This window comes from Emydura macquarii, unplaced genomic scaffold, assembly GCF_026122565.2.
Source record: "Emydura macquarii macquarii isolate MOO-44397 ecotype Brisbane River unplaced genomic scaffold, CSIRO-AGI_Emac_v2 contig_1876, whole genome shotgun sequence".
NCBI classification, from domain to species: domain Eukaryota; kingdom Metazoa; phylum Chordata; order Testudines; family Chelidae; genus Emydura; species Emydura macquarii.
Window position 1 is genome coordinate 11,491,064 of NW_027132013.1, and position 22,640 is coordinate 11,513,703.

A 22,640-nucleotide genomic window follows, 5' to 3' on the forward strand; every position below is an offset into this window, starting at 1 on the left:
GTTTGTTGTTTCAAAAGCTCTTCTATTGACACCTCAATCTGGGATAGCTCTTCAGATTTGTCAACTAAAAAGAATGGCTCAGATGTGGGAATCTCCCACACACCCTCTGCAGTGAAGACCAATGCATAGAATTCATTTAGCTTCTCCCCAACTGCCTTGTCTTCCTTGAGTGCTCTTTTAGTACCTCGATTGTCCAGTGGTCCCACTGATTTATTGGCAGGCTTCCTGTTGTAGATGTACTTAAAAACAAATTGCTGCTAGTTTTTGTGTCTTTTACTAGGTGCCCTTAATTCTTTTTTGGTCCGCTTAATTATACTTAACTTGCCAGAATTTGTGCTCCTTTTTATTTTCCACAGTAGAATTTGACTTCCAATTTTTAAGAGATGTCTTTTTGTCTCTAACTGCCTCTTTTACTCTGTTTAGCCATGGTGGCAATTTTTGGTCCTCTTACTGTTTGTTGTTGTTGTTGTTTATTTATTCATCGTTTGAGGTAGACATAGTTTGAGCCTGTATTATGTTTTTTTTAAAGTTTCAATGCAGTTTGTAGGCATTTTACTCTTGTGAGTGTTCTTTTAATATCCATTTAACTAGTTTCCTCATTTTTGTGCAGTCCTAAATTTTTTTGATGCTAGATACTACCGCAGTTGGTTTCTTTGGTATTGTCGCCCCCTCCCCCACACATACAAGGGTGTTAAATTTAATGACATTACAGTTGCTGTTACTGAGTGGTTCAGCTAGATTTATTACTTGATAGATTTACTTCTTGGACCAGATCCTGTTTGCCATTTAGAACTAAATCAAGAATTGCCTCTCCCTTTGTGGGTTCCAGGACTAACTGTTCCGAAAATTAATCATTCATGGTGTCTAGAAATTTTATCTCTGCATCCCATCTTGTGGTGACATGTTCCCAGTCTAGATGGGGATAACTGAAATCCCCCATTATTATTGGGTTTTCTGTTTTGGTAGCCTCTCTAATCTCCCTGAGCATTTCACAATCATCATCACCATTCTGGTCAAGTCGTCGATAATATATATTGTGACAGGGTCAGACCAGGTGGCTACTGGAGAGTTTTAGAAGGGCGATGTATCAGCCCCAGGATCAGCAAGTCCCTTGCAAGTTCCTGGCTGGAGTTATGGGAGCAAAATGAGCTACCAGCGAGTGTTGAGCAGTCAAGACACTGTCAAGAGTCAGGAGGGTTTCAGAGAAGGAGCAGAACGCTGGCAGGAGAGAACCCAACAGTATAAAGACTGGGGGAGGGAAAACCGTGCCCGAAAAGGGCAAAGGACCTTTCCCAGGCCTAGAGGCCTGAGAGAAGAGACCCTGCCAGAAGGGGAAGATCAAACTGGACATTTGGTTCGGCACTACCACGCCCAGTGGGGCCATCAGAGGTCAAGAGCCTACCCTGGCAAGGAAGGCCAGGAAGAGCCCCTGTCCGAACAGGATGCGGACATTAAGTCAAGGGGCACGGGGAAGTAACCCAGGGAAGCTAGCACCTTTCTTGAAGCCACAGCACAAGGCTGCTACTTGTAGGGTCCCTGGACTGGGGCCTAGAGTCGAGGGTGTGACCGGACCCTCCCAACCACCCCCAATGGCGATTCACTGGAGGGGCAAGAGCCCCAGTGAAGAGGCAAGGGCCTACGAGAACCAGAGACAGGACTGGGAGCCAGCAGGGAGCAGCCATCGCAGAGAGGCTGTATTACTTTCACCCACCCCTAGCGAGTGGAAGAACACTAAGGGGTGAAACAGTTCCCTGACCTACCACTAGAAGGAAGCGCTGGACCCACCAAGGTAGAGGAAGAGCTTTGTCACAACATCTTATATATTTGCTATACTCTTATTATTCCAGCATGGAATTTCTATCCATAGAGGTACTGTTTAGTACTATTTGATTCATTTGGTACCATATGGTACTGTTTGATTCATTTACGATTTTTACTATATATACTCTGCTTTCTTGTACATATAGTGCCACTCCCCTGCCAGCATGAACTAAACTGTAATTCCTATGTATTTTGCACCCTGGTATTACCGTGTCACATTGATTATCATCATTTCACCATCTTTCTGTGATTCCTATTACATTCAGATTCTCATTTAATACCAGGCTCTCAAGTTCACCCATCTTAGTATTTAGACTTCTTGCATTTGTATACAAGCACTTACCAGAGTTGTCAATATTTAGTTGTCTGCCTTAATGTGATGTAATTGAATGGGACTCTTTTTTGTTTGACTGTTTCTCTTCACTTCCTATCTGTACTTTAGCAACTCCTTTCCTCTCCTCTTTACTAGGGTATAGTGCATCCCCCTTTAAATCCTTCCCCAAGGGATGTGTCTGTCCTAACCGTGTGCTCCTCCATACCTATCAACTTTGCCCTAGCCCTTAGTTTAAAAATTCGTCTGTGACCTTTTTAATTTTACATGCCAGCCCAGCAGTCTGGTTCTGGTTTGGTTCAGGTGGAGCTCATCTTTCCTGTATAGGCTCCTCCTTTCACAAAAGTTTCCACAGTTCCTAAGAATCCTAAATTCTTCCTCCATGCAGTATCCTCTCATCCACACACTGAGATCCTGCAGTTCTGCCTGTCCTACTGGCCCTGCATGGGGTTGGAAGCATTTCAGAGAATATCATCTTGGAGGTCCTGTACTCTCTTTCCCTATCTACAAGTACCACAACCACCAGCTCCTCCCTAACTCTGCACATATATCTGTCTAGATATCTCGAGAGGCCTGCAGCTGGTAGGCACCTGGTAGGCAATTCACCATCCGATTCCTCTGTTCATCAGAAACCCAGATATCTATATTTCAGATAACTGAATCCCCCATTATTATTATCTGTCTCTTCCTAATAACAGGAATCCACTCCCTCAGAGAGAGATCCTCAGTGAGAGAGGATATCATGACATTAACTGGAAGGAGGGTCCCAACTATGAGATCATTTACCGCTGCTCCAGTTTGATGTTGTCCTTCCTCGAAACTTTCACCCTCCTCAACAGCAATGAGGCTGTCAGACTAGGGGAGGAGGGGTGGAGGGTAACCACTCTACTGTGTCCCAGAAAGTCTTGTCTACATACCTCTCTGTCTCCCTTAGCTCCTCCAGTTCTGCAGCTCTGGCCCGTATGGTCTCTGAGGGCCATGAGCTGCTTGCACTAAATGCACACACACGCCACCTGCCCAGAAGGCAGGTAATCAAACATGCTGCATTCAGTGCAATACATTGGTTAGCCCCCACTCTGCTGCTGGACTTCTGCCTGCATTATTTTTACTCTTGCTCTTTTCTTTATTTGTTTGTGCGCGTATGTGTTTGGAAGGGGTGGGTTATTGGCCCAAGTTTAGATAATGTGTATTAGGTGCATCATGCTGTCATGCTTCCTTGCAAAACTCTCTCGCAAAACTCCCGTTTGCTGCTGCTCTTCACTAGGATCCTCTGGTCGCTTATGAGCTGGGTTTTTAAACCTTATTCTTCCAGAATTAACCCCATCCTTTTATCAAGGAATCCTAAAGAGATTAGGGATCAAAGGATGGCAGGCTGGAGCCTCATTAGGAAGCTCTTAGCCTTGCCTCGCAGTCCTTCAGTGTGTAAACTCTGTCCCCCAAGTAATCTGAGTTTCTTTTGCCCCAACTCATCCAGCCTATATTGATTCGGACACCAGCTCCAACCGCATTCTGTTATCTCTTCTATCCACTCCCACTGGCTCCTTGTCCCTGCCCTAGTCTTTCTCCTTCCTCTCAGGCCTTACTTCTCATCCCTCTGTTTTTTCAGTCAGTTGGCTACTTCTTTCTCGTGCATCCTGCCTGGACACCATAAACGGGAGTATTGAGAGCATAGGTGACACAGTTTTCCTGCTCTTAGTTCTTGTGCCATGGTGTTCCCGGAGGGACGGGCTCTTTGAGTTCCAGGAGGAACAATTGCAGGAAAAGTCCTGCTTAGCCTCTGCAGCTCAGTGATGGAGAAGAGATGGAATCTTTGGAGAATTTAAGTGCCAAACTCTAACAAGTCTCTATGGAATATATACAAACTGAGGTGCCTCTCAAAAAATTAAATTGGACAAATTTTAATGTTGATGGCAAAATGCACATCACTGATACCACGGTGATTCTCTTGTCAAATTTTAAGTCCCTGTTCCAAAGTGTGTGATGCATCTCAATAAAATGGTTGTAAGAATTTTACGTGGGTAAATCAATATACCTGGCTCTCATTCTAAGAGAAGCTGAATCATTTTTGCTGAAATTTTCCAAAAATATTCAGCTTGAGACAGGTACCCCGCATGGAAAATTTCAGTTAGTTTGCCAAAGATATAAGCAACAGAAAACAGGGTCTCGTAATAGATGGTGTAAGGCAAACTTAATGATATGGCAGTGCAAGTAGTGACACCTAATATCAAGGTGAAATCATTTGGTCTCTCCCATAACTCATGGTCTCGGGAGAAGGTAAGAAGCTTCTCCGACTCAGTGGCTCAGTATAGCACCCGTGAACAATGTTCGATTAAAATACATTTAAAATGACCAGAATAACACACAAAACCTGCGCAAAATTGTGTTCAGAGGTGTAGTGGCTCAGGAGAAAACAACATGTAGTGTAACCAGAACTGGCTAGATATTTGTGCTTCAGTCAATAGTTGGCCTTTTGTCTTACTCTTTGCTTCTCTTGAGAATGCCAGCAGATTTTACACCCCAAATACATAAGAGTGCCAGCTGAGATCTGGGAGGAGGATGCCTCACTTCTAAAGCAGTTGTGAGCTGGTAAATTAGAGTTCAGAGACCCACAGCGCTCAAGTCAGAACTGCCCTTTAAAGTCAATAGACATTCAGTGCAGTCAGGATGTAGGGCAATAGGCTCGTGCAGCAACTTCTAGTGAGCCTCCCCATAGGGATTGTGTTCAACTCTTATGCATTAGAAGTGTTTTCTCCAGTGCTCTTCATGCTAATTTTAGTTCCACTGAAATAATTTGGAGGATCAAATACCAGAGCTCTTCTCACTAATTACTTGGGACTATGCCTTCTGCATTATATGGAAATAACATACAAATTTGCATATGACATTTTAAGCATGATGTGGTTCTTCAATGTAGTGAACAAGTGTGTTGTCCTTAACATGGGACATTTGTGGTGCTGACCTAAATGCTGCGAGTGCTTGTCTGCTGTGAAGAGAGGTTTTCTTCCACAACTGGCTAACAATTTCCTTAAACAGACTGGTCTGCCACAGAACCAGCATCTGCAGCCTTTCATTTTGGAAGGCGGGGTTTATCTTTAGCTGAATTGTCTCCTAAAAGAGAGACTTGAAGTTAGTTGGCCAGAAATGTGACCTGCACTATGTTGGTTGCTATTAAAATGTATTGGTACCTTCAGGTACCACACAATAGTATATCGACTATCCCAGTTATTTTTTTCTGCTGAGAGTAGGTAGTACTACAGTTCTGTACATGTAGGACATTCCAGGGGGCAATCCAGACCTGTGAGGGGCTGTGTCATCACCTGCTCTGCAACCTGGGGTTCTTCAAAATGCTCTGCTGCTATGGCTCCCAACCTGGGCTCCTCACAAACAGCCTGAGTCTCTGTGTATAGCCAAAGCCCTGGTTCAGCAATTCTGACCCCAGCAGCCTGTCAGCACACGCCAGCCACGCTCAGGCTTCCAGCAGCTTTGTACTACATGCAGGGAGACCCAACACACTCCCAGTCCTGAATTTTCCCCCCAAAAATGTGTTCTGCACTGCCCAGTTCTCTCCTTAGACAGTCCAGATATATTAGGTCTGTTGCCCCTCAAGATTCAACAATTTGCCACTTGTGTGGAATTACCCACACAATCTACAACACTAAATTAGTTTTGATTAAAGAATAGAACAAGTTTCTTTTCTCTTTCTTCTTTCTTCCCTCTCTTACTATCTAAGTACTCTGTTTACAGCTTGCATGCAAATTGAGGTAAACACACATCCTATGTTTGGCTTGCTTGACCAGTTCTACCTAATTGGGGCGATGTGAGTTTGAACATGTGTCTTTAACATCACATGGGGGAGATTTCATAACTTCACACACAAGGTTGCTACATACATGTCACCCTGATATTATTGACCAGTAAGTCATTAGTTTTTAAATGATACCTCACAAAGCATATTTTGTACAAATATTACAATAGTGTATAGGGTGTGAATACAGGGGTGCATAAATGTGTGTACTTAAGTTTTTCCTTCATGTTCTTCTCGTTCCTGATCTCATATGTAGAAAGCAAAGCAATATTTATTTATTATTCACTCTTATGCAATGCCCATTATCAAAGTATTTGGGTGCATAACAAGTTAGACAAGTATGTGGCCTAACAACCTTGACAGTACCTCTTTAAATTCCTGATTAATATTGGCATATTAATAACCCATCCTGGTATGTGTAATATGATTATCACATAAAAAAATCAGTAATTGTGAACTTAACCCTGGTCTACACTATGGATTTAGGTCCATATAACTACATCGCTCGGGTGTGGAAAAGCCACACCCCTGAGCAACACAGTTATGCCGACCGAACTCTGTGCCAACAGCTCTATGTTGACGGGAGGGCTTCTTCCATCAACATAGCTACCGCCTTTCAGGGAGGTGGAGTACCTACACTGACAAGAAAAGCTCTCCCATCTGTTTAGGTAGTGTCTTCACTAAGCGCTACAATGGCACAGTTGCACCGGTGCAGTTGCAGCGCTGTAAGTGTAGACAAACCCTTAGAAATAAAGGCATCTGAAACGGGGACAGACTCTTAACTAGAACAGCACTATCTAACAGCAGTTACTTGGATGCATTTACCCACATTAACCCAAAAAGTATTTAAATGATATCTGTAGAGATAGAGTTACGGACATTTTGTCCCCAGAGTCTGGCAGCCTCTCTCTTCTGTAGGTGTTGTGTAATCAACAAGAGGGAGAGCTTCAGAGCAAATAGCAAGGACTGCCTCTGTAGTACTTAGACCCATGGAAGTGACTGGACCTAGCAGTCTTGTGTGGTATTACAGATTTATAACCACATGATTTAGTTCATTGCACACACAGCTATGGAGACTGTGCTGCTCTGACTTACTCTGTGAAGGGGTAGAAGCTCAAACCTAGTTAAAGGCTGCCCTGGCTACTCTTTCAAGAATGAGAAAAGACCAACAACAAATATAATCCAAATAAAATTATAGTTTAATTATAAAACTATTTCTTCGAGGCAGCTGCAGCAATCAAATAAAATGACAGTGGACCGTGGATTTGCAGGATACGTGGAGTCAACTTGTTATTAGAGATTGACAGATACATTACCAAACTAGTAGCAGTAGCTATACAGTGAACTCAGCATGAGTTCAAACAGTGATGTACATGCTGATCTAAAAAGGCAAAAAACATTGTAAAAAGACTGAATAATCTTATTAAATAATTCTTAACAATTTTGAGCATCTTAAATGCACTTTTTAAACTATTAAGCTTTCAATAACAGGTAGTTGTCAGATGTTTTAATGATGTAGTCCCAATACAGGATTAACAGTACACATTCTAGTTTAGTATGTGAGTCATAAACTCCTCATTGGAGGCAATATAGATGCATAACAAACCATTTATACTTGTTCTGGCTATTTCTTATACAGTCTGTCTTGGAGATCAGCTAGCAAGGAGGGGGGATAGATACTAGAGCTGGATGGAAACCAAATTTCTTGTTTCACAGGCAATTTCTTGAATTCTTTTTTTTTTATTTCTTCCATTTCAGACCTAAAAAACCCAAAAACTTCAAAATTTCTGTCAAGTGAAATTCCAACAAAAATATTTTGGATTGATTGCAATGTGTCTTTTTGACAAAATCAAAACATTTTAGTTTCAATTTAGACTTTTTATTTGATATTATATAGTTGAAACAAAAAGTAATTTCAAAATGGAAAATAAAAAATGTTCTATTCCAAGGAGGTAAAAATGAAACCTTTTCAACTTATCAAAATACTGTTTTTTCAGTTTTTCTTTTGAAACAGTTTTATTGTTGTTGAGGGTGACGTTGTGTGAAACGTTTCACTTTCAACAAATCAACATTTTCCAAAGGAAAAATACTCCAAAAATTTCTGACTCTAGATACTAAGAGAGTTGAACAGGAATAATTCTCTTGGATCACTTTTTCTTTTTTCTCAGGAGCCTGTGTCCTCATCAACAACTCTTTTATTCCCCATTCAACCCAGATTAGAAAACTGTAAGGAACTACTTCAGTCTTGTCTTTGGTTTTTGCTGGTAGGCCATTAATGATATAAGAACGTCTCTATTGGCCTCTGCCTTGATCACAGCTAGTTCTGTCTTTTTACCTAGTCTCTAGAACACCTGGTTCAGGACTAGAGTAGGCTTGCCTCTAACATAGACCAGAATTGCCATCTGGATAAATATTTGCAGCTTGCAGTAATCCTAATGGAGAGAGCCTGATTTTCCACTACCATCCTTTGCATCATCACATAACACTTGTGCAAAGTGAATGTAAAATGCTGTCATCTGGTAGCATTTTGCACTTTCTCTGTACTTATGCAAAAGACAAAAGGTGAGAAGCAGTGAAGAATCTCTGGCTTGGACACTGTTGTGTGTCTGTTACAACCAATTTGAGCATAGTGATTTTTCATTCATGTTGTCTGACCAAGAGAGGCAGATTGTGTTGGAGCTCCTTTGTAAAGTCTCTGTGTTTTTGGCAAGTAGGTTTAATCTTTTTTATATTAAGCATATTTTTCAGCTGTTGAACTGTGATTTCCTAATTCACTAAGGTTGTTTAAGACATGAGGGATTTATGGAAAGGTTCACTTAGAATGTGGTGTGTTCTCAGATTTGCTGCTTTGGTTTTGTAACTCAAAAATGGGTCATCAGGCACTAAATAACTAATACTAGATTGTTCTTTACATTGTAGAATATGCACACTTTTGAACTGAAGATATCAGATGCTTAAGAAAATCCTTAGGACTTCCAAACTGTCATTGGCAAATTAGCTGATGCCAATTATGTGATAAGATCTCTCCTGGACCAATTAAAATATAAAGCTGCCCTAATTTCACCCCCAACAGTACTGGCTAATCTATGAAGATATTTTCATGAAAATACCTTTGATTCACAGGGAATTAAACCCATTAAGAAAATACATCTACAGGTTAAGAAAATACAGTATTTATTACAGCTATATCTTAATGCCTTTTATGGCTATATAATTAGGCATATTAATTTTATAGTCCTGCACATGGCTTGCATTTCCCTTCTGGATGCTGTTCCAATTGTTTGCCTTAACTTGCGAAGTTCTATGTGATTGGGGGTCTGGCTATTTTAGAGACCCTTTCTTCACTTCCCTTCCATTATTGTTAGCTTTTTTTTTTTTTAACCTTTCCACTGTTTTTGTAGATGCTATTGCATTTTGGGAGGTATCTGACTGAGGCAAGAGAGGTAGCTTGGTGAACAGGCTGGTGTAGGTTGTTACAACCTAAGGGGTAGCATACAATACAGCACAAAAATTCCTGGGAACAAAGAAGAGGAAGGAGTATTAAGGGTGGCTCTGTTGCTGGAGCTCCGTGGACTTGGATAATCAGGGGCTGGTGGAAACTTAACTTTCAGAGCACATTTTAAAAGCTCATCTGTTTATCCCAGGCATTCTCATGGAGACTGGATGCAGAGGTGATGCCAGGAGAACATTTAGTTTTGCTATTTTGGGAGGGTCATAATATAAATGTTGGTCCCTCTAGATTTCTGTCCTTATCTTTGTAAATTGTCTGCACTTGCATCTAGCGTGCCAGATAGGTGCGGTCTCATATAAACAAATCATTTTTCAGTTTTGCCAATAGTGGTGTGTGGTCCAGTCCTCTCCTTAAGGCATTAGTGGGCAAAAAATTGATAGATTTGAAGCAAAATATTTAAAGATGGCAGGAGGTTAATATAACATGTGGGTCTTCCAAAGCCACCTATTAAATATTGGACACTCAAGCTACAGCCAGAGTCCAGAATTTCTAACCCTTTCTCAAAATCTAGCCCAGATCCCTGAAGTGAACAAAAGAGACGATCAAAGCATGAGCCTAACAGCCAAGAACTCCTGAGTATTAATCATGGCTGTGACAGCCTGGTGCAAGTTATTTAACTTCTCTGGCTCAGTTTCACCCTAATGTAATCTGGGGGTAAATAAAACTTTACCTCTCTCCCTGATGTGGTTCTTGTGAGGTGTGATTATTTAATGTTTATACAGTGCTTTGACTTGAAGATGTAAGGTGCTATGTAAATGCTGTTACTAATTACAGTAAATTTGGCCGGGGAATGTATTAACTCAACATCAATACTGCAAAAAAAAAATTGCACTAGTCACAAAAGACAGAAGTCGGGGTTGCAAACATAGTGTTAATGTAGCAGAGTAGCATATCTTGCCTGTTTTAATAACAGACCCTTTGTGATGTAGTAAGATGCAATTTTCTTTTTCTGTCTGTCTTGTTAAATCAGTGGCTAAATAGTTGAGTGTTTAAAGCTACCTGTTCAACGAAAAGAATGGGAATAGAAAATAGTGCATATTGCAGTCTGTGGTAAATTGTGTGTGGCAGCATACAGGATGTGCAACACTGCGGGGTTAGCCTTAAAATCAGTAAGCTTGAAGAAGCAAAAGATCATACAACACAGTATTAGCATTGGATATTAACACTTTCTAGTGTTAATTTAATTTTCTAGTTTAAAAAAAAATCCACTGCCATAGCTTGTAAGTTCGTTGGACATAACTTGTTATGCCTGTTAGCAGCACACCTATGTTTAAGTGAGCCACTGTAAATTTCCAGTTGCAAATGTTCAGTACATAATTTTCAAATAATCAAATCTCTGTTTAAATCAAACCTAGTTGTTTTCAAAGCGAACAAAAGCCCAGTTTCCTAATGAGACTCTTGTCCACACTAAGCTTCAGATTTCACTTGGTTTTTACGGTAATATTGTTCAAAATATAAGAGAAAAATCATGTAGTTAGAATTTTTTTAAAGGGAAGTCTGTGTTTTGTTCATTCTCTTATAAAATAAAAAAGGATGAAGGGGCTTTTTTGTTTGTTTGTTTTTTTCTTCGACCTTCAACCAAAAAAGCTTTTAGGCATACATAAGACATGGGAAATATCACATCCAAAAGTGTGTTGTTGGTTGGTTGTTTTTGAAGTTGTATGTGTGAAAAGTGAGTGTTATGGAAACTGTTTTTTGCAACCTTAACTATAAGTGACTGCCACTAGGGTCCGTGATCAATCTGGTAGCCTGGAGCATACAGATGTGAGGTTATGAGCAGATCAATCATAGGGGTTAGAAAGGCCCCCGAGCCACTTTCATTGAACTGAGGGCTATGGAAAGGAACCTGGTAAGGTGCTATTCTGCTTGAGAATCAGTTTTGTATACTATGTACACGTATAGCTAGTGGTGGGCAATCAAAATCAGCTTTTGATAGCCCACTGGGCTACTAGACTTTAAATTAGCTCACTCAGCCTTGCCTTGAAAATACTTCATGCTCCTTGCCTCTTTTATGCCTTTTTCATTCATAGATTATAAAACTTGAAGGGACCATTGTGATAATCTAGTCTGACCTCCTGTATAAAAGGCCATATGGCTTAAATCATTTCCATTTGAACTTAGAGCATATCATTTAGAAAAAACATCCACTCTTGATTTAAAAATTTCCAGTGATGGAGACTCCACCACAGCTCTTGGTAAATTACCCCAATGGCTGATTAACCTCCCGGTTAAAAAACTGCTCCTTCTTTCTCATCTAAATTGTCTTGCTTCAACTTCCAGTGGTTCGATCTTATTATAAGTTTGTCTATTAGACTGAAGAGCTCTTTATCAAGTTTCTTCTCCCCATGTAGTCGTTTAGACTGTGATCAAGTCGCTTCTTATCCTTCTCTTTGTTAAGGTAAATAGATCGAGCCCCTTGAGCCTTTTTCCAATCCTTAATCATTCTTGTGGCGGTTCTTCTTAAATTAAGTCCTCCTTGCTGTTCTTTTCCATAGGGACCCAGCTCGGAAACACAGATGGTGGAAGATGAAGCTGAGACAGCCAGTGAAGAACTGCCCCCTCATCTGCGGGAGGAGCCTCCTGAAGGTAAAGTACTAGCAGTCACTTTATAAGGTTGCCAACACTACGGGATTGTCCTGGAGTCTCCAGGAATTAAAGATTGTCATGTGATGAAACCTCTAGGAATACATCCAACCAAAACTGGCAACCCCAAGATGGTATGAACTCCTTGTAACCCATTGGGAGACTGTTCCTCATTAGCCAGTACAGCTTTCCTGACACAGGACCTTTCTTTCTCAAAGGGGTTAGGGTGGGGAGAACTTTTGCTAAGGCTGAAAGCTGAGTTTGACCTCTCAGCAGGAGTCCTAGCCAGCACCCGAGCCTAGTTTATGCCAAAGAAAGCTGCACATGTTGAAGGGCATGTACTGTTCTTCACATAAAACTGGACTCTTTGGGTATGTCTGCAGTGGAGCTGAAAGGTGTCATTTCCAGCTCAAGTAGACATACACGCACTGCTATTTTTAGCACACTAGCTCAATCAGAGAAGTGAAGCCATAGCAGCACAAGCAGCAGGAGGGACTGGCTGCCCTGAGCATGTACCTGAGGTTCCGACAGGATTGTATTTGGGCAGTTAGCCTCTCCTGTCACTTGCACCACTAGGCTATGAGTTCAATCCTGTCTGAAAGTCTAGGTACATATTCAGGGTGGCCAGGCCCAACCGCTGCTTGCGTTATTGCAGGTACACTTCTATTTTTAGTGCACTAGCTCAGTCAGAGCTAGCATGGGCATACTCAATGTGGAAATTACAACTTTCAGCTCCAGGGTGGACACACCCACTGACAGTAAGGTTTCTGATTTAAAATTGTCCTGTCTGAGCATCCTGATTGTTGACTGAGGAAAGCTAGTTTTTGTCCTGTCTTGTTTGTGATTTACTGTAATCATGGGGAAAGCCTGCTTTAGTAGGTCATCTGCTCCCTCTCCTTACCTGTCTGCAGTAACCTGTAATATGAATCGTCCCCAGTGCAGACTAAACAAATCCAGGTTTTATAGGTTTGCCAGGTTCTTTTTCTTTTTGCCATCTCTTGGAAACTGGTTTAGCAGTCTGAGGAAGAGGCCTTCAGTCAGCAGGAGGATCAGAAATGCCAATTTTAATTAAAAACCTCATTTCCAATTATGTGGCCCGGATTATACAGGGAACAAATCTCTTCTCGCTGTGTGAATGTTCCCAATTCTGTGCTGAGCAAAATAGGTGATGCTTTTCTTTTCAGTAGAAGCTGCGAACACTGTAGCATGCATGATTCATCTCGAGCTTTTTCTTGTCTCCAATTCAGTGACTTTTTAAAAATACAATTATTCATAATCTTTGGGAGGCTTAAACAATTCAGAAAGCACTGAGCCTCTTATTAACAACTTACTATTAAAATGGGGGTCTCTAGCCTGTCAATTGTCATTGGGAACATAAACCCTTTTATTTTGTACTTTTAATTACTTTTCTTAAAGGGAAGAGCCCAGCCTGTGCATAGGCAAGACGGTGACAGTCACTGTCTCAATGGGATGTGTATTGGGTAGAATAGCTCTGTTGCCTCTCGCACAGCATTCTGCTGTAGCTTCCTCATTGAGTGCTGAGTACTTGTTCTGCTGCTTTGCATCTTCTAGTGGTTCTTTACTAGTAGATTGTAATATGGAGGTAGGTGTAACACTGACTTCTCCAGGTCCTCCTGCTACTGCTGTCTTAAACTTCCAGGGTACTGAGAACAGATGGAAGGAGTGAGAGTTATCATTCTGTGTTTAAGATGATGACTAAACAGATTTTTAACTAAATAATACATGAGGCTTGCTGCTCGCTTGGCCAGAATATTACTTCTCTATGGAAACCAGTGGGGATCCTGTGGTGTTGCCGGCTGCGAGGTTGCCATCAAACCATCAGCTGTGGTGGTGTTTCTGTGAAATAGAAATGCAGTCAGTGATTTCTTGTTAAGGGTGTGATACCTGAATGGTCACCACCAAAGATATCCGAATGCGTGTTTTGTTCAAATTCTACAAGCTGAATCTACAAGCTCTCTGGAGCTTTAGAATTATTGGTGGGTTAATAGAGGGCTGTCTGGCCTTTTAGTCTTTGGGACAGTGTTTTGAGCCTCAATAAGGGAATTTGAATGGTCTCATTTCCTTCTGTAATGACAGTGAAGCCAGCACACAACCACCACACATCATGGGGATAAGGATCTCAGTTACTTCCCTGAGCCAGGATTAAAGTGAATTTAAAGACTGAGTAATCCTGAAATGGTGAAACATAGGATATCCTCTTTTCATGTCAAGTTTACTGTACAAGGAATACATTTAGCAGCTTTCACCATATCTGGCCTTTGACCAGTGGCTTCATGCTCCTGAGGTGATTAATATAAGGCTTGTGATAAATGTAACCGAATATAGTTGTGGTTGAATGTTTGGTCAAGGAACCGTCAAGAGAAGCCTTTTGCCTTTACCTGTCATCCAGCCAGGTTGAAGAGTGATGGAAAACATGTTGCTGGCAGCGATATTTCATCTTGAGTGCACTGCTGAGCAGTCTAGGATAAGCACATATTCTCCAGCTCTTCCCACTATTGCTGATACTAGGACAGAAATGTATTTGGGATGATGTGGGCAATGCAGTAAACTATCAGGGCAGTAGATGTGTCCCTTATCTTAAATACTGAACTCCATGCCTACCTTTGATTTGTAAAGGGTAACAAAATGAGGGGGATGGATCCCCAGGATGCTGAGTAGCTACCTTCTGCTGCACTGTCCTCTGGGGTGCAAAGGAGAGAGAGAAAAACTGCCATAAAATAAGCCATGGGATTGTGCTGGGGTTACGGTGGCACTATATGTTGGTAGAGTTAAGCAACAGGGAGGGGTCTCTTCTAGTTCACTTGCTGTGGTCCTAACAACAACATATACCAGCTATGATTATTACAAAGATTCTGGGAAAGGGCAAAATAGCTTAACTACAAGAGCCATTACAAAAATGGCATACAATAAGAATAGAGCTTTGAAGTTCTTTTAATAGAAGATGCAATTAAGCACCATCTTCTTTCAGTCGCTCTTTTATTACAGCCTATTCCTCTTGATAACATTTTCCCAATTAAATCAAATGCTTTGCAAAACATACAGTAAATCATGTTGTAACTGTGCTGCACTCTTGTTTCCTGGCATCTATGATATTGGAGACAGTGTCTGCTTGCCTTCTTGTAATGAGAGCACAAGGGACGGCAAGCTCTTCAGAGTCTCTGCTCTTCTGGCTCAATCCAGTATTTCACCAAGTTGCATCATAGTGACTTCAGTTTCCATTCTGCAAAGTGCATTTAGTCTCATCCGGGAGAGAAGGGAATTAGAAGTACTGTGTGGCGCTCTCTCTCTCTCTCTCTCTCTCTCTCTCTCTCTCTATATATATATCTATATATATATATAATATAAGATGCAGTAAAATCAAAAGCTGGTCCTACAGGGGTTGCATTGTGTTTCCGAATAATACTGTAGCACACTCCTCTGCAAATGCAGGACTTTAACTCACTTGTATTATTCTCTTGTCTTTCCAGTACCCTAAGTTATTAGAGCAGAGCTGTCCAGTCACACAGCACCTTTTCTCATGCATATGAGGATCATTAATTTAACAAGTGCATCATGAGTAGGGAAAAGCTTAATTTCAAATGGTGACATCAAAACTACTTTTTTCTTGGATAAACTTACATAAGTGTGATTAGTAATATAGCGATGTTGTGCTTTCTGATGTCCCTCTGTCATTTGAGGTATTAAAACATTCCTATAGTTGCAAATAATCATGTAAGGAAGAAATTGTAGATACCTCAGCTAAGGTAACTGACTAGGGGTATGTTTACACTTAAAACACTACATATGCTGAGGGCAAGGCTTCTCCTGTTGCTATAAATAATCCATCTCCCCAGGAGGCGGTAGCTAGGTCAACAGAATAATTCTTCCATTTACCTAGCGCTGTCTACACCTGGGATTAGGTTGGGATAGTGGCATTGCTATATTGGTATAGTGGGTGTGGACTTTTTTACACCTCTAAGAGAGGTAGCTATATCAATGTAAGTGTGTGGTGTAGACCAGGCCTAGGTTAAAAACCGGCAAGGGTTTTTTATCCTTAACCAAGTTTCAGTATGTGCTGTTAATATTTGTTGTATTTTTTGATAATGATAATGTTACTTTCTATTTTATTAGTGCCATCTGCTCTGAATCCAGGTGTGCTAGGTGACTCCATATTTTAGCTTGTGATGAAAGATGAAACTACTACTGACTACATCAACACACCTTTTGTTCTTGAGTTCAAATGGAGAATGATGTAATAGTGTCTTGCTGAGGATAGCAAAGGACTGGACATAAGTTAGACCCATAGTATGATATCAAAGTTTATTACTTTTGCAAAATTAAACCTGCCAAAAGACAGAGAGCAAAATGTTCTCTCCAGGCACCAATTTAAAGTGTGTTTTGTTGAGAATTCCTTGTGTAGACACAGGAGGGCACTGCAGGCTTAATAATGCAGCAGTTGCCAAATAATCTTATCTGTCCAGTCTTGTTTCTTGCTGGGGCTGCTTAGGAGAAAATCTTCTTATGGGTTCTGGTGCATGAAATCTGTGGTGTGTCAGAAGTTTTAGATACCTTGCTCGCTTCCTTGGCTGTGGATGAGATAAAGTATTTAATCCTACAAACTCCTCTGTAATATCACCGGGGTGGTTTTATTACCCCCCTCAATTTTAGGGGATCAGTGCTAGTAGGCCTAGTGGCCTTTTACCTTTTGACTTCATGACACCTTTTTTCATCTCCTTACTCTTTGATCTGGTCGATATCCTATTTAATAAGAAAGGGCCTTTAGCAAAGGGTTGATGATGGTAACTTGCATTGCATGGAATGCTTCTCCCCTGGTGTTGTGCTAAATGCTTCACTGTAGACAGCAGATGAAAGGAGTTGATAGCTCATACCAGTGAAGGTTGGCAAATGCTGGAGTGAAGCAAGTTGGTTTTAAAGGCTTTGCTCTCCTCACCTGGTGACCTGCCCTACTGCGGGGCTATCTGCTGTAGCATGTTAAACTGTAAATCACTTTGGGAATATAAAGCTGTAAATTTAGATATAGCTTGTTTTAACCCTAGTACTGGTGGGTCCTGTTTGGTTCCAAAGCTGCATTCATTACTGGCTCCTCCCCCCCCTTTTGGAAGTTTATAAACTTCAGCTGCAGTGGCACAGGAGCCAGCAAACAGAGCTGAAAACGGGCATTTGAGTGGGCCTTAGGGGCAGCGGGTGAGTTGTGTAGAGTTGTGTCCTTTTTTGAGAAGATAAGATTTTTTTTTAGACAAAGGGAATGCAGTGGATCTAATTTACCTAGATTTCACTAAGGCATTGGATACAGTTCCACATGAGGAATTATTAGTTAAATTGGAAAAGATGGGGATTAGTATGAAAATTGAAAGGCAGAGAAGGAACTGGTTAAAGGGGAGACTACAACAGGTCATATTGAAAGGTGAACTGTCAGGCTGGAGGCAGGTTACTAGTGGACCAATCTTATTTAACCTTTTTATTACTGACCTTGGCACAAAAAGTGGGAATGTGTTAATAAAGTTTGCGGATGACATAAAGTTGGGATGTATTGCCATTACAGAGAAGGATCAGGATATCATACAGGAAGATCTGGATGACCTTGTAAACTGCAGTAATAGAAATAGGATGAAATTTAATAGTGGAAAGTGCAAGGTCATGCATTTAGGGACTAATAACAAGAATTTCTACTATAAGCTGGGGACACATCAGTTGGAAATGACAGAGGAGGAGAAGGACCTGTGTGTATTGGTAGATCACAGGATGACTATGAGCCAGCAATGTGATGTGGCTGTGGAAAAAAGCTAATGTGGTCCTTGGATGCATCAGGTGAGGTATATCCAGTAGAAATAGGGAGGTGTTAGTACCATTATACAAGGAGCTGGTGAGACCTCATCTGAAATACTGTGTGCAGTTCTGATCTCCCATGTTTGAGAGATGAATTCATACTGGAACAGGTGCAGAGAAGGGCTACTACGATGATCTGCGGAATGGAAAACCTGTCTTATGAGAGAGACTAAAAGAGCTTGGCTTGTTTAGCCTAACCAAAAGAAGGTTGAGGGGAGATATGATTGCTCTTTCTAAATACATCAGAGGGATAAATACCAGGGAGGGAGAGGAATTATTTAAATTCAGCGCCAATGTGGACACAAGAACTAATGGCCATCAGGAAGTTTAGACTTGAAATTAGATGCAGGTTTCCAGCCATCAGAGGAGTGAAGTTCTGGAATAGCCTTCCAAGGGGAACAGTGGGGGCAAAAATCCTAGCTGGTGTCAAAGCTGAGCTTGATAAATGTATGGAGGGGATGGTGGTAGATATGCCAATGGCCTGTGAAGGGATGTTATATGGCGTGGGTTCTGAGTTATTACAGAGAATTCTTTCTTGGGTTGGTGAGTCTTGCCCACATGCTCAGGGTTTAGCCGATCGCCATATTTGGGGTCAGGAAGGAATTTTCCGCCAGGGCAGATTGGCAAAGGCTCTGGGGTTTTTCACCTTCCTCTGTAGCATGGGGCACGGCTCACTTGCTGGTGGATTCTCTGTACCTTAAAGTCTTTAAACCATGATTTGAGGTCAGGGGTCTATTACAGGAGTGGATGGGTGGGGTTCTGTAGCCTGCGTTGTGTGGGAGGTCAGATTGGATGATCATGTTGGTCCCTTCTGACCTTAAAGTCTATGAGTCAGTTGTTTATAAGCTCCTAGAGGTTTAAGTGATCTTTGTAAGTAGTAAACATTAAAGTTCTCATCATCAAACTGGTTGGAGGAAATGGCCTAAAGCCCTAAAGTGTGAGCCTAGTATCTGAACCATCTGTGTTTTCTCTGCACGCTAGGTTCCAGTCCAGGCAGAAACCTTCATCTCTTCTAAGGCAGACACACAAAGTTCTATTTGGCTCACTTTAGGAGGGTTCTTTTGAATAAAAATGTCTGAAAACTGGGTCTTGTCATCTCTGCATGGTTATCATAGAGCCTGGAAGACTTATCATAAGAACAAGATTTTATAGCAGGGTCTTTCCCAAAACTTACTCTCACCTACTGTGCTGCAATGTGCTGTACACTGTTTGCTTGCTGCCGCCACCACCCTAAAAGTGGCTGCATTTCAGTAGTTCCACGTGTTCAACAGCACCAAAATGCATTTGAGCGTTTTACAGCGTCGTCATGGTATGGTGCATGAGGGTTCTTTCAGGAGAAAAGTGCTACACCAATGTAAAATGTATTTAGTGCAGCAGGAAATGGATTTAAATCAGGTCCCAGAGCCTAATATCAGCAGTCATCCATTCCAATCAAGAGGCTGTTGTGCATCTAGAATATTGCTGGAGCCGGTCTCTCTACTTGTAATCTCTGAGAGACATTAATTGTATGGGCTTTTCTTACTGATTTTGAGACATATATGACTCCCAGCACAACAGTGTCTGCACTGGAAATGAACTTTCACCAGCAAGCTGTATGGTTATAGCTTTAAATCCCTATGCCAGGAGTGCTACAAATATGAGCCACACTAGATTTTCAGACCTGCTATCTGCAAGTTTTATCTTACTTTTTAAGCATGATATAAAAAAGTATCTAAGGTGACCCCTGGTGTATGTATCCCAATGACAGTGATGTGATTCCCTCTGAAGAAGTTATTTGTACCAGCTCCCTGTTTCCTTTCAAGTAGTCTATAAAGCCCTATAAAGTCTATAAATCTTTGTTTAGCCAGTCTAAAGAATTAAACCTTACTAAAACACCTTATGAGACTGAGTGTTTCATCCATTGCATTCAGTTAGTCTACCACATGCTTCTGGGTTTTTTTGTGTTTATGGCTAGTGGAAAACATTTTGCCCTCAGTTATGTGCATGCAGCCACCAGGGGGAGAAAGGATGGTCTCGTGGTTAAGACAAAGGGCTGCGAATCGGGAGACCTATAATCTGTTCCTGGTTATACTACTGACTTACTGTGTGGTCTTGGACAAGTCACTTCCCCTCTCTGAAAATCAATTTTCTCCACCTATGAAATGGGAGTAACAGTTCTTGCTTACCTTTGGCCTCGCTACTTCCTTCCTTCCTGAAATCACTTTGCTGATTTCTACTTACTACTACTTAAACCATGCAGCTGTCTGTTCTTTGGATCTGGGACTCAGTGTTCCTTGAGTGTCCTCTCCTCTGTGAAATGTTTTCTGATCGACTTCTCTAAGTGCCCTGGAATTTAAAAGCAACATCTCATTTGTTTTGTTTTGGGTTTTTTGGGGTTGTTGATCCAGATTGTGTCCAGCCTTTCTCTGCTGTAATTCAAAATAGTCTTTGTGTCCGCAGAGAAAACTGACTTAGAGCAAAAGCCCCACCCTCCACACACAGTCTGTGTAAATATTTTTTGCCAGGCTTGTAAAACACCTTAACATCAGTCCAATCCATCCCCCTCTCACTCCCGCTCCCTTTTATTTTAACAGCGGCTGAGACTCTCTTATGTTTCTAGGTTCCCTAACGGTCAGCTGTACCTTCTCATGCTTTATTTCACTTCACTCTCTTTTTGGTATCTTTAATTTAAGTTTGCTGTTGGATTTCTGGTGTAGTACCCCCTCCGTGATATTGCAGTAATATACTTCTCATTGACCGCGTGAATTTTCGTTTCAGCAGCCATATTACAGTCTCTCCTAGAAACAGCATGAATGCAGTTTAAATTTTTGGTTTCATTTTCTCCCTCAGCCCTGCTCTTGCTTTTGGTTCTTGTGGTCTCAAATGGTACAATGAGATGTTACTTTGGCTGTTCTCCCTGTCTCCAGCCCACACCATGCCCCACAAAATCATTGTCTCAATAAATGTTGCATATGTTCACAGTGTAAAAAGATTTCAAATGCCTGGCCTATTCCAGAAGAGAGGTTTGTATAACTTAAACAAATAGGGTGAATTTCTTATCAGTGGTTCTTGTCAGTATAGTTAGCTTATATGGTGAATCAATAACTATCTAATTTTCCCTGAAGGTGTTCATACTTGGCCTATCCTACTTGTATTCTCATTGTTTGCCTTTTGGTTTGTACAGTATTTATCTATTTATGTACAGAAATTTCAAGTGGAAGGTTCAATAAGAGCTTCTGTCAGGAGTTCTCTTTAAACAGAAAATATATATTTCTAGTTATTTATATAATATATATTGTTTATATATAAACAAATTGTGTTTAAAATGGTTCTGGGAATGAGTCTCTTTTAAAAAAAATAAAATGCATCCGGTCACATCTGTTTCATAGGGTTTGGGACCATATCTTATCATATAATTAAAGTGACGGACTTTAGTCTACATTTTGTACTTTAAAATGTGTGAAATCTGAATGTGTGGATGTGATGTATATCACAAATAATAGATATTTACACACAAGCACACACTCTCACACACAATTTTCAAACTTTGGTGCCTGAAGTTAGACACCAAAATAACTTGATTTCTTTCATGTGCTGAGCACTCACAAGTTCTGCTGCAGTTAACAGAGCAGCAGATGCTCAGTGTCCAAAAATCAAGCTAAGCACCTGTTGCTCCCATTAACTTCAGTGGAATTTGTGGGCACTTACTTATGCATCTCTGAGAAATCAAATGGCTTTTACTTAGATGCCCAAATATGGATTTAGTTGACTAATTTTAGATACCCAAGCGTGAAAGGTATGGGAAAGGTTTTATGTATTGTTTTCATCATAACATTTTTTGCAAATAGAAATGCACAAGATTCACTTCATCCACTCTTAAATGCAGCTACATCTGGTATGAACAAGCAGAACTGTTTAACAGCTGCAGCAACAACATTTCTCCATAGTTTATTCTTCCTATTCTAATTTTAGGGAAGCAGAATTTAATCATTTGATCTAGTATATAGCTTGGACACTAGGATTAATATTATCCTTGTTTTCTTTGAGTTTTCTTTAAATGCCATGTAAGTGTTAATGACCAAACCTATATTCCACATTGGTGTCAAGAAGCACCAGTGTGGAATATAGGTTTAGTATGGAATTGAAGGGAAGTGCACCACCTTCTGAGTTATCTGCACCACCTCTTGCAGTACCCTGGGTTTTTACTTGGGGGCTCCAATACTGACCTGACCTCCAATACTGACCGGTTTACCTTGTGGAATCCTAAGAAGATCATATCCAAGGTAATATAGCAGGAGGCCCAAAGAACACAGAGAAAAATGGTAATTAAAAGTAATTTGGTTTTCACACTGTTAAATATGCTTACAAACAATAGAATTTTTGTAAAAGGCCTGTAAAAAGGTAGTTAAATGTTGGATCTTACCCTTCTAGCTTAAGATTTCACTAATTGTGGAATAGGCTCCAAAAGAGATGGAAGCAGCATTGCTTGAGACATTTAAAAACAAACTGGAAAATGTAATGTAGGGTGCAACCTTCCACTAGCGAGTAGATGGCAATGTAACAATGCTTTTATCCATCTCTAATTTCTCTGAATCGCTAACTGATAGGAATAAGATGTTTTTCTAATGATGTGTGGAGGATGTTCTAAAAGCATATTAGTGGGCTTCTCTGATCTAACGTTTTGGAATTGTCTTCTCCTATCCACTCCATTTCCCACACCTTACCTGATTGTCTCTGTGTTTGCTAAGAGACGTTTTAGCTAA

The 22,640-nt window shown here is 40.9% G+C and overlaps 1 protein-coding gene across 3 annotated transcripts in view; it reads left to right on the forward strand.

The window, feature by feature from the left end:
* Positions 1-22,640, forward strand: part of LOC137159393 (transmembrane protein 263-like) — a 286,196-nt gene that overhangs the window by 20,104 nt on the left and 243,452 nt on the right. For 2 of the 3 annotated variants that reach the window (XM_067557610.1, XM_067557611.1), the window contains exon 2: positions 11,964-12,054. In XM_067557610.1, the coding sequence (XP_067413711.1) occupies positions 11,995-12,054 (60 nt within the window). In that variant the 5' untranslated portion in view covers positions 11,964-11,994. Of the gene's footprint in view, positions 1-8,536; positions 8,668-11,963; positions 12,055-22,640 lie in introns of those variants that run through there. The other variant, XM_067557612.1, reaches the window with a different exon arrangement.